General features: G+C 44.0%; 1 protein-coding gene across 1 annotated transcript in view; it reads right to left on the reverse strand.

Annotated features, from left to right (window-relative positions):
• pde11a (phosphodiesterase 11a) overlaps window positions 1–20489 on the reverse strand; it is a 390201-nt gene that overhangs the window by 58870 nt on the left and 310842 nt on the right. The window contains exons 15-16 of the mRNA XM_041200136.1: window positions 12617–12717; window positions 5300–5377 (exon numbers count right to left, since the gene is read on the reverse strand). Of these exons, the coding sequence (XP_041056070.1) occupies window positions 5300–5377; window positions 12617–12717 (179 nt within the window). The remainder of the gene's footprint in view (window positions 1–5299; window positions 5378–12616; window positions 12718–20489) is intronic.

Raw genomic sequence — 20489 nt, forward strand, 5'->3', positions numbered from 1 at the left:
CCCCTTTATCCATCTTGAATGAAACTTCATTAAAAAACTCTAATAGATTGGTTAAACATGATTTCCCTTTCACAAAGCTATGTTGGCTCTGCCCAGTCAAATCATGATTATCAAAGTATCCTTCTCTAACCTCCTTAATAGTAGATTTTCCTACTTTCCCTAAAACAGATGTTAGGTTAACTGGCCTATAGTTTCCTGCTTTCTGCCTTCCTCCTTTTATGAATAAAGGTGTTACATTAACTATTTTCCAGCCTGCTGGAATCTTTCCAGAGTCTAAGGAATTTTTCAAGATTATAACCAATGGATCTGCTATCTGTGCTGCCACTTCTTTTAAGACTATAGGATGCATGTCATCTGGTCCCAGGGACTTGTCATCCTTTAGGTCTAATAGGTTTCCTAGCACCCTTTACCTGGTGTCAGTGATTGTGTTAAGTTCATCCCTCCCTTTCATGTCTTGATTTTCAAGAACCTTTGGGGAGTTTTTGAGGTCCTGTACCATGAAGACAGGCACAAAATACCTGTTCCACCATTTCTTTCCTTTCCATTATCAGTTCCCCAGGTTCACCCTCCAGAGTACTAACACTCGCTTTAGTTACTCTTTTCCTATTCAAATACTGTAGAAAGAACTTCTCTCTTTCTTGAAGGATAAGCTGGCACATAATAATAAGCAGTAGGAAAGAATTGGAAGAGGCCAAGCCTACTTTAACTTCCATGAAGTAGATGTTGCTGGGGGTCATGGGAAGGGAAATCACAGAGGCCATTAGCACAGGAAGGGTCAATGATGAGGGTATACACATAAACAAACCTCCTTCTCTTATTCCACTTCTCCCTCAGCCCGCTATCTCTTCTGACTCAAAAGTTGCAGATGATGTAAGCACACATGCACTTACTTTCTCCTCTTCCCTCAATACAACGCAACGCTTGTCCCTTTTGCAATTCAGATATCCAAGAACATGTACCTTCCCAGTTAGAGGATGAAGAGGAATATGACAATGAAAAGGGATCATTAATCAATCTTACACTCGCTGTCACCAGCTCAGGGACTGACATATTTTTGCAGTTGAGATAGAGGAGGGAGCTGCATGCGAAACACCAAGAACAAGTGTGCAGGAGCTAGGGTGGGGGAGGAACAAAGCCAAAAAGCAGGTGCCTACTCATTGGAGGGCGAAGTCACACCTAAGTTCTGCAGAGGAGTGGAATGGGGACTTTGATGGGACAGTCTACAGAAGGTTGTAGGGTGTATGGAACAAAATGCTTGGTACACTGGGAAGCCTGTCAGAAAGGCTGTGCTCAATGTCAAGGAGCTTGGAGGAGTCCAGCACCAACTTGACACATAGCTTTGCACAAGATGGAGCTGTCCAACATGGAGCAGGTCATCACCTCTATCAATACACCTGTGGACCCCACCTGGATGCAGTGTCTGATGGTCAATCTCACAGCTTCTATTGCAGCACAAAAAGTTTCCAACAAAGACCTGAGTGCTGTAGTGGGAGCTCAGGCAGCTGCCATCATGGTTGGGAATATCACTGTTCAAAGGGGCTTCCACAACAATAGGACTGCTGAGGTGCTGCCCTGGGAGAGTGGTAATAGCTTAGCAGAACACAATCCTGCTATCCTTTCTCAAAATGGCAGCATTTCTCCTGCCAGTCAGCTCAGAATGTTAATGCCAAGCTGACATGGTAAAATCTGAAGTCAACTATTTCTAGGCCCAGAGTTGCTCTAGATTGCCCCCTGAAGGCCGGCCATCTGCAGTCTCTTCAACTGAAGAACAGCAACCTTTCATTACCCATACTGCAGTTTCTGGGGGAACACCTCATAGGAGCACTAGGATAGGCAAAGGCACACAGAAGACACACACTAAGGGATGCACAAGGGTGATTAGTAATTTATGTATTATGTCATGATTGGATTTATGGAATTGGATTGGTGCCTTTTCTAGAAGTTTTTGTCTTTGTGCTGTCAGAAAGAGGACACTGTGATGAATAATGATAGAGAAAAGTTAAGAAGCGTGGGACATGGTGAATGGGAAGTGTTGTTGAGGTTACTCAGATCACTAATGAATTATTTGATTGTGCAGAGCATGTGGAGAAAATGGTTGCCTATGATGCAGGCTTCCTTCCACTTTGTGTTCCTGCACTTCCTGTTAATGGCCAGGTTGAGCAGTATTCTACCAAAAATCTTGATACTCACCCAGCTAGGCTTCTCCAGAGCACCCTAGACAACAGAAATATGCTTAAGGATGCGGATGGTGTGTTTCATAATGTTCCTAATGGAAGCGTGGTTCTCATTGTAGGCATGCTGTGCATGAGTTCTGGACAGGGGTCATGAGCAAATAACCCTGCCACCCGGTATCATAAAAATCAAGAGCCACTGTCACCGTGTGTTGCAAAAATATGGTTCATGGTTTATATGTTTGAGAATATAATTTTTAGTTTGAGGAATTAAAGTCTTAAATGTAAAATAAATGGAAAATCCTGACTGAGAAACTGGTAATGACTCTGATGAAATGCAATTCAAACAAGCTTGGAGTTGATTACACTTAAAAGGTAACTTATGTTTATTTTCAGTGTTGGAGTTGACAATGTGAAAGCCATAAACAATAGGGGGGGCCGGGGTCTTCTATCTTAGCATAATAAAGCCAGATGGTCTGCCCTTCAATAAAAGATTTAAATTATGCATTTAGATGAAAGGAAGCTGTAACCAGTATTATAAACATGGGGTTTCTTCGTGAATCCAGGGAGCCTGGAGAAAGGGTTGTAAAATCCTGTTAGCAATATAAATTATTCAAAAGAGCTACAGAACCAAGGAGTAGAATGGAAGATGAAATAATTTGTTTACATTTTTTGAGAACATCCCAAAGCATGCCATGTTGTCATAGAGACAGGCTGTGGGGATGGAATGTTCCTTTGTTTAATTTATCTGTGTATGTTTGCTGACAGATAGCAAGCAATCCAATTTGGGAGCAGACAGAGACAGTTGCAGCTTTGTGTTGGTGTAGACTACATCTCATCGGATTGAGGGAGCCAACAGCAGATGGTAGTCAATTAGGCCTGCATTTCAAGCAGAGAAAATACTAACTTAATTGTTCACTGTGTGGAATGCAGTTGGAGATCTATCTCAAGTTTGGATTTTTTGAGGGAAACACAGCTGGAAGATTTGTTCTAGCTTGCAACTAGTTGAAAAAATCTACAGGTGTCCTCACCCAGTCTTGTGGCAGAAAACACTACACAGAGTTAGCTTGGAAATCCGTGGGAAGGCAGTTGGCTGTCTGCTTGCAACCAGAACAAGGAGCTGAGGCATCCACAGCTGTGAAGTCCATGAAGAAAAGTGGAGGCCACATAGCCAAAAAGCTAATGGAAGGACCTGTAGGATCTTATCTCAGAGAATAGCTGGAACACTAAGGAGAATTAACGTGAATTCCGGAGTGACATACCTTTGAGTTGGTCTCTAGGGAAGTGTATGCTCCTTAAAGATTGTTGCAATGTATAAAGGAATACTTGGGGAGAAGTAAAAAGTAGAACTAAGTTCATAGCGCAGGTACCTGTAATTATAAACTGTAAACTTCCCAGCTCCAGGGCAGTGTATCTGGGGAGTAACTCAAAGGTGCGCTGGGGAACCCCTCCACCAGAGGTTCCCAGGTAAGGATTGCAGGGCAATTGCCCAGGAAATTCAAACTTCCTTAGGGCAATTGCCCTGCACTGGGAACCATCCAAAAATGCAATTTAAATTGCAAACTGGAGATGGTCAGGCTGTATTAAATCAATAGTTAACCAGAAAAAGTTAGAAGAATTAAGACCACTTCGAGCTCCTGGATAACTATTGTACAGACCCACATTGATCCCCAACAGGACTTTCCCACCTCCCTGATCCCCCACAGGCCTCTCCACCCCCCCAACCTCTCACAAGACTACGCCCACCCCCGACCCCAATCAAGACACCCTTCAGTAACACCCTCTGACTACCCCCTGACCCCTCACGGACTCCCTCCACCCTCCATGACCCCTATGGGACTCCTTCCACCCCCACAAACCCTGTGGGACCTCCCCCTCACCCCTCCAGTACCACCCCCTGACTCCACCAGACCCACTCCCCGACTCCCGAACTCCCCCGCCTGACTCTTGACCATACCTTGCCTCCAGGCCCAACTCCCAACCTCCCCACACCGCCTCCAGGCCCAACTCCCAACCTCCCCACACCGCCTCCAGGCCTGACTCCAGATGTTCCTTCACCAGGCTCGACTCATGACCTTTCACCAACTCGCCACTCCACTGGAAGTTATGGCCCATAGTATTTAATTAGTTGTGCTTGCTTTGTTTAATTCTCCTTATACACAATAAAGTTTGGTTTTGTTTAAAAACGTGAAATCTTGTGGTATAGCTCTGTCGGTTGATTACTGGGTGTTTGGATTTCTCTTTAAACGTAAACAGTCCCGAACAGGATCGTAACACCTTGCCAGCCACAGGCAATGTTGTCCTTGCCTTATTTTGTTGTTGCAGTTGAGGCTGCAGCAGTTGGCATTTTAGTCATCAACTGTTTTGTGAAGTGGAGGCATCTCAAACATTGGTCTTGCTGAAGTTGAGAAAAAACCCTCAGTGGATATGGCCTCCTGCTAACAGCACTTTCCCCCTCCTCCTCCCTCTTCTAGCAGCTTGTCCTGCTCCGTGTGATCTCCCTTCATTCTTTCAATCCTGCTTAAGTTATAGAGGAAACTCTGCCAGGCCACTCAAGTCTGGACACGATTTGTTTTAGTATAAGATTTAGAATCAACAGAGTTCCTCAACACCAGTCAGACCACTCTGTGTAGAGTATTCAAACTTAGGCAAGTGTAGCAAAGTTGCAAAAACGTATATAATTGCATCAGCAGCCAGAAGAAATAATCCAACAACTAACCTGTAAGTAGTTCATGATCCCTTTAAATAGTGCTGGAGTGGTAGGGGGCTCCTTCTTTTAATTTAACTTGTGTTCAGCTGTGTGAAGTTAAGGCAGGGAGCAGACTACAGCATGTCATTTAAAATGGCAATGTTAGCATCAAATTGACATCATAACCTGCATACTCCCTATGCCCTTAGCAGTCATTAACTGCATGTGCGCAAGCCCCCTTTACCAAATGGCATCTGCGCACTTCTTATTGCAAGTGTATGTGCACATCTCAGGCCCCATTGAGTGTTAGGAGCTCGTGTAGCACCTAAGAACAGACACTTTCCAGCCCAATTTCTCCCCCATAGAGTCTCTTTGTTCTATGACTATTTCAACATTTTTTTGGCATATATTACCAGGCAATTAATATAGATCTCTTGACCTGAGCATTTCTCGTTGATCCTTTACATTCCAGTTGTACTCTCCTGAATTAACGAGTTCAAAAAACTTCATTCTTCGCCTAGAAAAGAAAAATGTCATTGTGTGTAATGTTGGATAGCTGGTGGTTATCTATGGAAATACATATAAATAATATATCTACAAGTTGCAATGAACTACTTCACACTGTGTTAGCAGTATCAAATTCAGCATTACTCAACCGATCCAAAATAAAACTGTGCCAATTCCTCAACACAAAGCAGATGTTCAATGGTAAATTGAAGATTAAAGTTGCACTGTGTATATATTACAAAGCAGGAAAGGAACAAATTTAGTTCAGGCTGATTCAAATCCTCTTACACTGTGGCTGTTTCTAATGCAATTTGAGGAGCTGGGAATATTTGCTCCCAGTTGGCAATGATGGAAGTTAATTGATGCCTTTTTAAATACACATTGATACAGAAAACAAATGGAATGTAGAATAAATCCAGCATAAATAGATATTTAAACAGAATGCTGGGAATCGCATTATCATGCATTTTCTCTTGGCCATGCTATAGCAAAGCAACACTAAATTCAAATATATTATTTCTTTTCTTTGGAGGGAAAGCATGCTAATAGGCAGAATGTCTGTTCATGCTAATGAATGACATGTGGCAGTAATAGGGCAGGCTGGAGCTTTATGCAAGGATCACTTTTAAGTGAGGTGGATTTTAGAAGGAATTGTCTTGGGAATAGACTGCCAGAACTGATACTGCTGTAATTAGTTCCAGTTGGAAGAACATTACCATAGCAGAAGCCTATGCAAGGAGAAGTTGGCAATTTTCAGCAGAGTGGAACTTCAATACCTTTTTTTAAAGTGGTAAACCATTACTTGACTTCAACATTTAAACCTTAGCTTTTAGAAGCAGGCTGAATAAAACTATCCAAATTTCCTGATCAGTTTGGCTTTTTACGAGCAAGGTTTAGACTGAGAAAAAAAGTGATTAGGCTTCAATCACCTACTGCAACTATTTTTATTCTGTTGCAAGAGGCCCTTTAGCCAATTTTATCTCACATTTCTACATTACCTGCAGTATATCTTTCTATTACAGCACACAGCTATTGCTTAAATGGGTTCAGTTAATTGACCTTATTACTCTTTCTCGCAACCCATCAACATGTTGATTATCTATTATATAAAAAAATATTTTCTGACATCTGCCCACATTTGCCATTCATAAGTTGGAGTTTATGCCATCTTGTCTTGTTGCGCTGCAGTATCTGAAAATATTGTTTAGGGTCTATCTCATTAAGCATTTTATTCCTCTATAAGGTTCCAAAGAGATGTCTCTTTTCAAAGCTGAAAGGCTCTGGTTTTTCAAATTGTTCCTTTATAGCTCATCACCAGGGATCAATCATGTTGCTCTCCTTTTTACTGTGACTGGGCTTGGATGGTGTCTTTATGTCACAGTGATCAGAAGTGAATGTAGCATCAGTGTGGTTTGATGAAAGCACTGAGCTGCTTTAGCACATCCTCTAAAGAAGTTGAATTCCACTGATTTGGCAATATAATTCAGCATTCTATTTGTTTCGTTTTCTGCTGCTAGGTACTATTTTGATAGGATGAGAAATAATTCAATTAATATCCCTCAATTTCTGTCGCAACCTGGAGAAATTGGTCATTGCCATGAGTGTGTGAGAGGCTCAGAGCAAATTGGCAGCCTGTTTTATACCTCACCAGTTTTTTTTTTTAACCATTGATTTCTACACTACTGTAGTTAATCAGTTTCAATCCCGACAAGTGCTACCCAACCAATGAAGGATCCCTCCTGTTTTTACTTCCAAAACTTGCTTTTACCCACATGGAACTTCATCTGCACATATCAGCCCAATTGAAAATATTTTTGAGTATTTTTTCATGATCTAGATTATCTTCTCTGAGCCCAGAGTCTTCACCCGCCCCCATCCACCTTGGTGTCATTTGCAAATTTGACTTTCATTGACAGAGCAAATTGGTCACTTATGTCTATAAGGAACAGGAGAGGTACCAGAGCAGATCAACTGGCAGGGGCAGGGGAGATATACTAATTAATTCTTCCCTAATGTTGACTAAGCCCTTACTACTACCTTTTGCTTCCATTCTTTTAGCTAATTACTAATTAACAACCATGACTGAACCTTGATAAACATTGTCTTTAGTTTGTTTAAAAAAAGTCTTATTGTTACTGTATCAAAAGCCTCTGCAGCCAAAGTATGGCCAGCTCACTTTTTAATAATGTAAAGCTCATAAATTAATTTTATGGATATTGGCAAACCAAATGGCAATAAATCCTCATTACTTCTGTTATGTGCTCCAGTTATGCTTATTTAGAATTTTATAAACATAAAAACAATGGAAATACTTGCAGACTTGATAATCCACCCATAAAACGTAAAAGCCTTTGAAGTTAAAGTTGCAGTTTAACCCATTTCTCTGGAGGAATCTGGTTGAATTTATAACTTTGGCAAATGGAAATTGTTTTGTTTCTCCTCAGATCAAACATAAATTGATTCCTTGTATTTGAATACTTTAGGATTAAATTATATGATCACTTTAGAAAACCTCCTTACAAACAAACACTAATAGATCACATCTGGAAAAGCAATCAAAAGGTCTGAACAAATAACCATCCCATGAAATCAATCAGTGAGAATTCCCTGTTGCCACAAAAACCTGGCTGTTCTTTATCAGCACATCAACTGCTGAGTTAATGCCTATAATTTTAACTCCAAGGGTTGTACCAGTGCTGTTTTGAATTGGCTTCCAGTGAAATAATGAGAGTGGGTAGATTTTACATACACCAATATAGACCTGGGCATTTAAAAAAAGACTCTGAGAACATCAGTAGCAAGGATATGTCCATGCATGAAATGACTTATTTTACATTTGGGCAAGTATAATTGTTTCACACACGCATAGCCTTTGTTTAGATACTCGATCAGAAAAATGTGGTCAACCTGGTGACAATTAGTGTCATACTGCAGAAGCAGACTTTCCATGTCCATTTTTCAAATAGCACGAATATTGACATCCATACCTGAAATCAGAGTATTCTGTTCAGAAATATGTGGATGGTTACCTGAGGACTGTGAATAGACAAACTGTATGTCTGTTAAGGCATTTGGGAGAGGAGAAAATTGATCTTATTTAAAAAAAACATGTTGGGATAGGAAAACTAGAACACAAATGTATATGACATCTCTTAATGCCTGAATGCTGCAACGTGTTTAAAGGAATAAGCCAAACTGACTCAAAGGGCTGAATTTGACCAGAAGAGAGGATGTCCTGACATCAGGGCTCAAATTGGGTCACATGACAGCTTAGGCAGGAGATGGGATCTGGGGCCAGACTTTGCTGCTTGCATCTAATTAATGACTGACTCCCTTTGGTGGGTGGGTGCGAGTAGGAAGTCCGAGCTGCTGAAATGCAGACCCATATTTAAAGGGACAGCAGCACTTGGTTTAAAGGTGTCACACAGAAAAGCACATAGGAGACTGGTCAAAGGTTTTCAACGAATGGCTGCAATTAGAGGAAGAGTGGCTCCCAAATTTCAGGTGGAAAGGGCATGGAGAGAAGTATTGCCCAGTTGATGGGAGGAAGAAGCCAGCAAGCCCCACTGAGAAAGCATGGTTGGAAGTCACAGAGGAAATCAGCAGCCCCAGGGCATTTATGTGAACATGATTGCAGTTTCCAAAGTGATTCAATGACCTGTTGTGATCTGACAAGGCGAGTTGATCTTGTTATACAAAGCTCACAGCCTTGGATATCACAAAAGGCACCAATGGAGTGCGAGAAGAGGCTGACAACTCAGAAAGTGGGCATTGCCAGGCACCAGCATTCACAGCGAAATGCACAGTTGCCTCACAGCAGATGTCCTGGTCATTCAGCACTGATCGCTGCATTGCAAATACTAAAGCGTGTCAACTTCTTCTCATGTTTTATTGGCGCCTTGCAGAAGGCCTCCCAGTGGTGAAATGCAGGACTGTGAAACTGACACAGAATGGCAAGTGCAGCTGGGCTATGAGAGACCATGCATGAGTTGCACCACAGAGGTACCCTTGCGATAATCTGCCTCCAATGTGTGTGTGTGCACTTTGCAGTACCCCCAGCTTCTCCTTTCTGGTGTTTTATTACCTTTCACCATCCCTGTGCCAAAACACTGCTGTTCTCATTGGCTTCCACCTCTAGCCACCAACCACTATTTCTGACCTCTCACCGCCTTGCCGCTGAAGCTCCTTGGATCCTTTGCGCCCCCAGTAAAATTGCATGCTCCCAACCCACCATCCAGCCATCTCCAGAATAATTGACTGGCATCAGGAACACGTCTGGGTTCCATTCCGGTCTGTTCTCCTGCTAGATTACCAGTCCCACCACCTCCAATTCTGTCGACTCGGGGCCTGTAAAATTCTGGCCAAAATACCTGAGGGCTAATTTGGATATTTGGTTCAATTTGAGCACCTTTGGGTTTTGAATTTAGTTTAACTAATAAATGTACTGTAAAGGTTTAGTCAACTGAATTTTGCAATAGAGTCCTGTATCTGTAAAAATGTGAAAATGCAGTAACCCCCCAAGATTTGTACAACAATCACATCTGTGAAAGTTCAGCTGAAGTGAATAGAGTCATTATCCTTTTAACCTTTTTTTTATTTAGTCTTGCTTTGCATTTCTCCCTTCACAGTGGGATGTCCCTGACTTACTCTGTGCTAATGAGGTACTATTATGATCAACTTTGACCTTGTAATACCTATAATAGGCCACAATTTTACAAGTGTTTGCTTTGTTTGTGAATTTAGTCATTTTAAAAACATCCCACTTTTGTGCTTAAGGAAGAACTTGCATTCAACTTTTAAAGGTTGGAGTCTGCTGCAGATGTTCATGTTCTAGAATTGCCACGTAATATATGTTTAAAACTAGTTCAGTTGACTAATGGAAAATTGACACCCAACATACAACCCAAGATGTGCCTTTTCAGAATCTGTTTGCATGCCTTTCAACTGATTCCTTCATTAATTTTAATACCTCATATTGTGTTTAAAAAGTATTTGAGACCCTTGGCTTTATTAATAGAAGAATAGAATAGATAAGCAAGGATGTTATACTAAACCTTTATAAAATTACTGGTTAGGCCTTTAGCTGGAGTAGTATGGTTCAGTTCTGGGCACCACTGTTTAGAAGAATGTTAAGACTTTAGAGAGAGTGCAGAGGAGAATGGTACCAGAGTGAGAGGCTTTAGTCATGTGGAGAGACTAACGAAGGTGGGGTTATTCTCCCAAGAGCAGAGAAGGTTACGAGGAGATTTGACAGAAGAGTTCAGGAGAGAGTTTAGATAGGAGATTTTGATACAGTAAATAAGGAGAAACTGTTTCCAGTGACAGAAGGGTCAGTAACAAGAGGACACAGACTTAAGATAATTGGCAGAGAACCAGAGGTGACATGAGGAACCATAAAAATAAAACAGTGATATGTTGTGATCTGAAATGCACTGCTTGAAAATGTGATAGAAGCAATCTAACTACTGTGTACAGTATTGGTCTCCTTATTTAAGGAAAGATGTAAATGCATTAGAAGCAGTTCTGAGAAGGTTTACTAGGCTGGGGAATGGGCAGGTTGTCTTATGGGGAAAGGTTGGACAGGCTAGGCTTGTATCCCCTGGAGTTTAGAAGAGTAAGAGGTGACTTTAACGAAACCTTTAAGAACATGAGGGGTCTTGACAGAGTGGATGTGGAGAGAATGTTTCCTTTTGTGGAAGAATCTAGAACTAGGGGTCACGGTTTAAAAATAAGGGGTGGCTCATTTAAGACAGAGATGAGGAGAAATTTTTTCTCTGAGGGTCGTGAGTCTTTGGAACTCTCTTCCTCAAAAGGCAGTGAAAGCAGACTCTTTAAATATTTTTAAGACAGCACTAGATAGATTCTTGATTAAGAAGGGGGTGAAAGGTTATCGGGAGTAGGCGGGAGGTTACAATTAGATCAGCCATGATCTTATTGAATGGCAGAGTAGCCTTGAAGTGCTGAGTGGCCTTCTCCTGCTCCTAGTTCATAGGTTTGTGCTACAGGGGCATGAGGAAAAAGCAGAGGAGAGAGATTAATTGGATTGATCTGCCAAAGAGTTGACACAGGCATGACTGACCACATGACATCCTTCTGTGCTGTATCATTCTATAATTTGATGATCAGTGTTAATTGGTGTAAAAGTTAATGTAGCACCATGGATAAAGTGATGTAAAAGTTTCTCCTCTTTTGCCTTTCACTCTACACAAATTAATAGTTCAGTTTAGCACACTATCAGTCATTCGAGTCATGGAGATTTACACATTTGGCCCATTGTCTCTGCACTGCCTCTTTGTTAGTGCAATCAAAAGATAATACTGGTGCCTTGCTCTCTCCTCTCAGTCCTGTCTCTTCCTCAATTTCAATTTTTTCTCTATCCTTTCCTTATGGTGTCTGCCTCAATTATCCCCTGTGACAAAGCTTACGAGGCTCCAGCATCCTTTTTGTAAAGAAATTTCACATAACCTCTCACTTTTTTAATCAGAAGAGTTTGAGTTTAACATCTGAAACTATTCTGTAACCATTAATAGTCTGTGTACAGATCCAGGGGATAGGTCTTGACTCTGACTGTATAAAACAAGTGGTACTGAATAGCAGCAAGCACATCTGTTCCATTTTTCACTTCCACTGAAGTCAATGCAAATAAAATCGGGATCAATGTAAAACAGGTTGTTATACAAAGTCAATACCTATTCCCAAATGTCCCTGTATATTAAGAGGAAGAATAAAACAGCACTGCTGTTTTTAGTACTGTTTGCTAAATTGAATTAATTTCATTTACAAGATTAAAATATTTTAAATTTATATTAATCCAAATATTGTAAATATATGCACACTCACAGTTTCTCAATTATTTCCATTTCAAAATCTATATTTTTTAATGTTATTTTATAATTTCAAAAATGTTGGTTGCATTGAAATGTTGAAAATTGTACTAGGCTTTGGATTTGTGTGGAAACACTGATCCCAACATCTGATCAAAATAAAGGCTGTTAAATTCTTGTTGTGTTCCTTCAAAAGCTAATTTTAACTCATCAGTTGAAATCAAGGATTTCTGTATGAGCTATAGGAACAAGTGGGGGCAACAGCCTGCTGCATTCTCAACCAACTCTATGCAACACCCAAGACCGCATGAAATCGATAAATATTATAACTTCTGCCAAGGGCATCTTATATAACAGTAGGATTCTTTTCAGATAAACAGAGACATGATTGTTGTATTGAAATACAAAAGTGGATTGAAACCTACTCAAAGTAAAGCGTCAGATCTGTTGCTAGTATTGATTGTTTCAAAAGCTGCATGATGTCACTGTACACCCTGGAGGATAGACTTGCAAAGATATTGTGCCCCTGTATGAGGGGGAAAAAAGAGTTAAAACATCATTAAAGTATATATTAGAAACAAATAACAATTTTAACTACTACTTGATTCAAGTGATTTTGTTTTAGTTTCCACTGGGTGGAATTTAATGTCACCCCCACCCCCCCAGAGGTGAGTTCTGAGGCAGGGGAGGTCATTTGATCAGGTAGGACAGTGCAGGGTGGGGACATTGCTGCCTCCCTGCCACCCCTCCCAATTTAAGTCCAGAGCAGGAAAGCTTGCTTGTAGCCTAGTAGGAGGGTCCCTCATTAAAAGGCACTCTCTGCCTGACCGAGGGATCCAACATCAGGAATTGGGGTGAGGATGGGAGGGGGCATTGATTTTGATGAGAGCCACCTGCCCTTGTCCTTGCCTCTGATACCCCTTTTGGTACCAGTAATACTCTAGTGGCGCTGCCTGCAATGGAAAGTTGCCAGTCTCTGATTGGCCAGCAGCTTCTGAGGTGGGAATTCCACCCAATTGGGGAAGTCCTGGAAGTTCATGTTTCCTGTGAATCCAGGATCCCCTGTGGCAGGGTTCCTGCTGCCAATTAGGGACTTAAGACCCTCAGAATCCCCGGAGATGGTGCGGATGCCAGGTCCAAAATCCCCTCATTAAATTCTGCCCATGACATTGGACATAACATAATGCCAGCTGTTTAAAATGGAACAGAGGTTCAACAAAATATTTCAAAATTTGTTTGCAAATGCCTTGACGATAATGCAGCCAGTTTGCTGGCCTGCTGGGCTGATTTTTATCGACCCGAAAATTCCTGTGACCATAAATGAATAGAGCCTTTTGTAAGTTAGATATTCCCTCGCCAATATAATGTCAATAATATATTGTCCTGGGAGTGTGAGATAGAAACAGGAAGGCACTCAGCCTGAACAGGCAAGTGTTGCCTTAATCCATCAGATTAAAGTATTCAAAAATAAAGACTGCAAGGTCTGAAAAAGGTGGTAATTTAAAATGGAAAATTCAATGTCAAATCAGGTACAAAAAGAGAGGAAAAGTGAGAATGCACAAAGCAAGAGAAAAGGGGAGCCAGAAAGGAAGAGTAAAAAAGTTCTTAAATTAAAAATTTCACATTTTAAAAATCACTGTTTAAAAATAGCTAAAAGCTGAAGAATTGGTCCTCCATACTTGTAACAGTTAATATTCAATGCCAGGGCAGTTAACTGGCAGTAATAAACACTTACCACATCTTTAAAAGGGTCCATAGACTTGAACTTTCACTTTAACTTTGGGCAGAATATTATGCTCCCCTGGGGGCAGGTTGACAGGCAGGTGTGGGGGTGACATTTGGCATGATGCCATGGATGACTTTTCCAGTGCCTACTCCACCGTAATTCCACATACAGTGGGGGGAGGTGTTGGGTTGTTCACCCACCCTTTGGCCAATTGAAGCTCTTAAGTGGCCAATTAATGGCCAACAACTTAAGGGCCTCTTCCCATCCGCCACAGTGGGTGGAGGAAGGAGCAAGTTCTGGCCCCACTACTGGGGCTACATTCAGGAAAGAAGGGTGCATCCTTTATGGCCCCCGGCACCCCCCAACCCCCCCACTCTGAGGTCTGGCCCTGATGCCACAGGTTTCCACCTTCCTCCAAGGTACCAAGCCTGGGCACCCCAGCTCCCCACATACCTTCCCTCCCTTAATGGGGTCTCCCAGCTGGTCCCGCCTAGAACCACCACCCCCCCACCCCATCTTCCCTCTCTATGGCTCTAGCGATGATTTTCTCTGGGACTGGCATTGCCATCGCTCCCGGTAGCATTGCTGGGACCAGTGAGCTGTTGGCCATTTGACTGGCCAGCAGTTCTCAGAGGCAGGACTTGCCTTGAGCCACTGGACCGGGTTGAGTTCTCTAGCGACCTTTCCACTGGGGGGGAGGGAACCGCAGCAACTCGTAACATCTTGCCCTTTCTGTGGTGAGTTTGTTTCATATTTACAGCGCAAGTACATGGACTTCATGCCACTCAATGCATTGGCCAATAGCAAGATGCAATTTCTCACAAAGCTAACAACAGAGCAGTGCATCCCCAACAGAAACTTCTAGATTTCCACATTCAATCACATATCATGCCTTGCCTGAGGTTGCTGTGGCATTTGCCATTTACCACATGCCATAATTTTGACAGCAAATTTGTACCATTATAGTTTATGAACCATCTTGAAGTTAAATTAGTTACCAATAAATACATAGGGAAAAATGTGGATTTACAGCCTAAGTCATCAAAACATGTTTCATGCTCATTATTCCTTTACTTCATCATTTCTGTTCCAGGATTAATTATAAAAAGACTTTGCTGTCAAATTAAATTTTATCACCACTAACTGTAGCCAAAACAAATTATTTACTTGATTATTAATGATTAATTGTTACTGAAAAGATTTAATTTAAAATGTTAATCTCAATAGTTATATTTGAAGTTATAATCTCAAAATGCAGAGCACGATTTAGTGTTTTTTCTGATGTGTGGCAAGATTCATTTTCATTTCTTTTTCTTATTCATTCATAGGATGTGGGCGTCACAGGCTAGGCCAACAAATATTACCCATCCCTAGTTGCCCCAGTTTAGAGGACATTTAAGAGTCAACCACATTGCTGTGGGTCTGGAGTCACATGTAGTCCAGACAGGTAAGGATGGCCGGTTTCTGGATTACTAGTCCAGCAACAATACCACTACACCATCTCCTTTATCTCTGAAATAGTAGGGAATTTCAAAGTGTTCTTTGGCAGACTTTTTTTCAAATACCAAAGGAAGTGTAATGCTAAACTTAGTGCTATGGCACGGTGATACATGTAGGCTTGAAGAATTTAATTTTCTATGGATGGCATTGTCCCAGATTTTCACTAAGTGCGGTAGCAGGCGGGAGAAAGGACTTTTTAACCTGCTGACCGGCGGGGCTGGGAGCATGCAAAGCAGCATGCAGAAAAATCAAGCTTGTTAAGAAGCCAAATGAATGCTATTTTGAGGAGGTTTCTAAATTTTACTGGGGGCGCAAAGGATCCACGGAGCTTCAAGTGAGAGCAACGGCCAATTCGCCTGCCCCGCCATCACCTCAGGCCTTCGATAAATTGGGTGCCATATTTAAAGGCCGCCCCTCACTGGGCTAGCATTCTTCAAAAGATAGGAAGCCGCTGACAACTGATGGCTGCCAAAGGGAGGAAACATTCTGCTCCCAAATTTAGCGATGCCGCCCTCGACGCCTACTGAATGCAGTGGAGGCTCTGCCATGAAGTCCTCTATTGCTGCTCTGGGTCAAGACCAGCAAGCAAGGTTACCAATCCAGCATGGGTGGCGGTGGCAGTGGTGGTCAGCACCAATGCCCTTCAAAAGAGGACAGCCACCCAGTGCTGAAAGAGGATGAATGATCTCCTCCGTTCCAAGTCACTCTTCTCATCACTCTCAACACAGACACTCACAAGCCCATCACATATCCACAGGGATCTCACTCACTGCCAGTTCAAGGGACACCACCATTCACTCTCTCACACACTCCTACATCTACCCTGCAGATCGTGTCCTCATTCCGTCCATGGCACCACTCACTACACACACATGCCTTCTCATCGGCCTGACAGGCGTCCTGCTTACGCTCTCCACCTGTCTTCGTGCAGGACAAACTGGCACACAACAAAACGAGAGGCCGTAGACTGGTGAAGGAACGCCTGACATCAAGGTCCTCACAGACTTTGAAAATAGAACCATCCAGCTGGCCGGCGATGATCTAGACCGTTCCTGTGCTGAGGGTGAGGTCGGTGGCGCTCAACCAAGTAAGGATCCAGTGCGCAACATCCATCAGACACTCATGCTGTGAGTCAGTTCCCCTGTTCTGCAGTCCCCTGCCATGCACTAATTATCTCTCCTTGTTTTCGCAGGCGCATCTGGGAAGCAGCCAAGGGGACCGCAACTCAGGTCCCTAACTCAAGCCCAGAAGACACCTCGGAAGAAGAATCTGATGACACCATCATTGAAGTCCCATCACAGCGCTCACCCACACCCTCCATCAGCGCAGAGAGACACACCTCAGTGGGACCTAGCTTTAGAGTAGCCTCGGGGTCACAATCTGGTGAGCGCATTGCACTTTCTGATCCATAGCAGGCGGCAGGAGGGTCTTTACAGGTTTCCAGCATTCGGAGGACTGTGGAGGCCAGAAATCTGCTGAGTCCAAGTCAGATGATGAGCCTCTGGACTCGGTCATACCTCAATTGCTGGAGCTGTAAAGGCAAGCTTGGGAACATCAGGAAGGGATGTCTGCTGCACTCCTCAGGTTGCAAGGCATGATGGAGGAGTCCGCCTGGCCCTCAGGCTGAGGTGATAGCTCCAGCATGCCAATGCACCAAGGTCACCATGGAGACCTTGGTCAGGACATTGGTCCTGCACTGCTGCGCAGGCTGAACTCCAACAATGCCACCATAGTTGGCTTCCAACAGTGTCATAGCAAGAGGGACGCAGGCAGCTCCATCTCACTTCAGCTTCCCCTTCTCCTCACGGAGTCAGTCAGGGGGCCTTGGGCACCCATAGGGAGGAGGATCAGCAGATGCACACTCCGGGGCCATCCATCCAGGTGACTCCGAGAGTATCCAGCCCATCCGAATCCCCTCTTCCTGTGACCCCAGCAGCTCCAGCTCCACAGGTCAGGACCCCGAAAGCAGGCTGGGGCCCTCCAGAGGACGCCTATCAAGGTAATCACAGACAGGGTGTAGCAGTCGATAGGCTGCCTCCACCTCTCTGTTGTGGATGTCAGGGAGCACCAAGATGTAGGTAGGTTAAGAAAATGTAGTTTCACTGCGTGGGCATGGGCGTTAAACACGTACATAATGTTGACTATTGTAAATAAACTCCCAACAATATCACCCTGTTTATGGTTCCTTGTTATGATGAGCAGTGTTTGTGTCAGTCTGAAGTGAAATCTTGGTCCCTGCACAAGATAAAGGCAGGCATCTCAGTCTCAGCCCCTGTGCTTTGTGCATTCTTCCCAGCACACTGATGGTGGTCTTTCACTGTCACTGATCACATCAGTCATGTCTGCACCTCAATGGGGCTTATCATTGCTGCCAGAATATCATGGGCTGGCTGCACAGAGTTCCATCACTCTCTGTGTGCTTCCAGCACCTTTGAGATGTGGCTGGCCTCCCACCTCATCAGCATCTGGGTCCGGTGACAGTGTGGTCCTGAAGGATCAGCTCACAAAGGATGCCACAGGATCAGGAGAAGTTAAATTTTCCCCGCTGCATATCCATGATATGACCCTGTTCACAGAATGCAAGCGAGCTGCTCTCAGCCAGACAGGAGTCAGACATTCACATAAGCTATGTGAGGATATATGAAGTGTCTCTACTGCATGTCATCATCATCCTCTTGGAATGTAGGGACTATGGGCATCTGCTGCATCTCCATGACAGGAGCCTTGTCACAGAGGGTGTGCTGCCATCAGCCAGACAGGAGTCAAATGTTCACAGATGTAATGTGAGGATCTATGGTGTCTCCTCACTGCATATCGTCAACATCCTCCACAAATCTAGCAGCTATGAGGCTCGCCTGAGCACACCTGCCTTGTCGGGACAACGTGATGGCCTCATACTCATCATCCTCGCTTTCGAGGACCTTTTCACCCTCATCCCCATAGTCGTCTTCCTCATTGGAGGAGATGTGCTGTTCCTCCGTCCATTGCAGCGCCAGGTTGTGAAGGGTACAGTAGGCAACAACGATATGTGACACCCTCTGTGGCCTGTATTGCAGGGCTCCACCAGACCAGTCCAGGTGCCGGAACCTCATCTTCAATATCCCAATGCTTTGCTCCGCCAAAGTGCGAGTTGCAGCATGAACCTTGCTGTATCTTCTCTCTGCTGCAGTCTGAGGCCGCCACACGGGCATCATCAGCCACGTCCTCTGTGAGTAGCTCTTGTCTCGAGGAGCCATCCCTGCAGCCTCAATGGACCCTGAAGATGTTAGGGATCTGAGACCTACTGAGAACGTAGGAGCTGTGGACATTCCCAGGGAATCGTGTTCAGATATGCAGGGTGCATTTGCTGCGATCGCACACAAGCTGAACATTCAGCGAGTGGAAGCCCTTGCGGTTGACGTAGTTGACCGTATGCTGCCACAGAGATTTAAGCAGTCGATAGCACCCTGCACCTATGGGAAACCTGAAATATGCGCAAATCCCAGCGCTCTTGCTTCCTGACTTGCCTGATCCTGGTGGAAATACACAAAGTTGCGTGCCTTCGGTGTCCGTGACCTCCTGGATGCACTTGTGTGTGCAGGCTTTCAAGATCCCACAGAGGTCATCTGTGGAGCCCTGGAAGGAGTTATTGGCATAAAAATTGAGCATCGTGGTCACTTTCACGGCCACTGGCAATGGATGCCCTTCATGACCCCAAGGTGCCAAATCCTGCAGCAGGTGGCATATGTGACTGACCAGTTCCCTAGACATGGGCAGTCTTCACCGACACTGGTTCCCGGTCACCTGCAGGAATGACAAGCACCATCTGTATACATTGGGTCTAGCTAGGCACCGACCAGCGACAGCTCGCTGTGGCTCCTCAGCAGCACGTGTGCAAGCCCCAGCCGCCCCTTCTTGAGGGTGCTGCTCCCCCCTCTGCCCAGCCAGATGCCTCTGTTGCTCTCTTCTCCTTCGTCTCTGTTCCCTGTAAGCCATGAGGCATACAACTAGCTCACCAGACTCCACGGTCCCGATGTACTCCTCCTGCAGGATGAAAGAGAGAGATGTGTGGGTTAGCATGGATGTCCTAAGGACCTCTCTTGATTAAGTCTGAAGGTCCCTTAATGCATCCTGGAGAGGGCTGGCCATCATTTGGCTGGCCAGAGTTTAGTGTGCTACGTAGCTGATTGAAACTCCACCCACCTCTGCACCACTCCACCTGACCGATCTGCGGCAGCTTCGGCCATTGGACCGCATGCTGTGCCCTCAGCTCAGGCGCAGGCATTCTCCTAAATTGCACTGCAAGGCTGCATTGTTAGCTTGAACCATAATGGATACTGGTCCAAACCTTAATGAAGATATTGCAAGGGGCTGTGAGCGTCTCCACCAGTGACTGTTCCATGGCCAGCCTTTGCAAGGAGACTGTACAACTTGCCCAGTTGTCCAACTGTTCTGCAGCCCCCTAAAACACTCATTAATTTGCAGTATGCAGCCAAGGGGTGAAAAATTCAGGAGCATTTGGTGGCACTTTCATGCCTCTGTGTTGCTTGATTGAGCAGAGGCCTTGATTAAGCTAGAGGCCTGACTCCAAGCATGTCAATGTAGCAGCTCCCTGCATTGTCTCAGCTGCGGAAGAATGTTCACTGAATACAAGGTTTCCCTAATGCATGGCCGCTTCCCTCCCCCCACGCCCTGCATGTGCTTGTGCTCTACCATCGACGCCAAAGCAGGTGGAAAATTCCAGCCTTTGTCTCATCATATCACAACACCCTTTCTGGTTCAAGTTTGGTTTTCTGTGGAGTCAGTTGGCTGGAAGAAGAATATTTGGTATGTCTTCAGAGTCAACGTGGATTTTTATATCAACACTTAACAAAGTAAACCCATTGAAATGCAGTGTTTTGTTATGCTCAGGTTCTGGCACACATTTTACATCTCTGTGAGAAATATAATACAAAATAGGTTACTAATCTAACCGGGAGATGAGAGGCCATATTATGGGCCAGGAAACAGATCCAGAGTGTGAACAGAGATGGTGTTGTATGATAACAAGTCTGAGCCATTAAGCTTCTGACTTCTAAGGATGTTCACCACAT

This window comes from Carcharodon carcharias, chromosome 12 (assembly GCF_017639515.1).
Source record: "Carcharodon carcharias isolate sCarCar2 chromosome 12, sCarCar2.pri, whole genome shotgun sequence".
NCBI classification, from domain to species: domain Eukaryota; kingdom Metazoa; phylum Chordata; class Chondrichthyes; order Lamniformes; family Lamnidae; genus Carcharodon; species Carcharodon carcharias.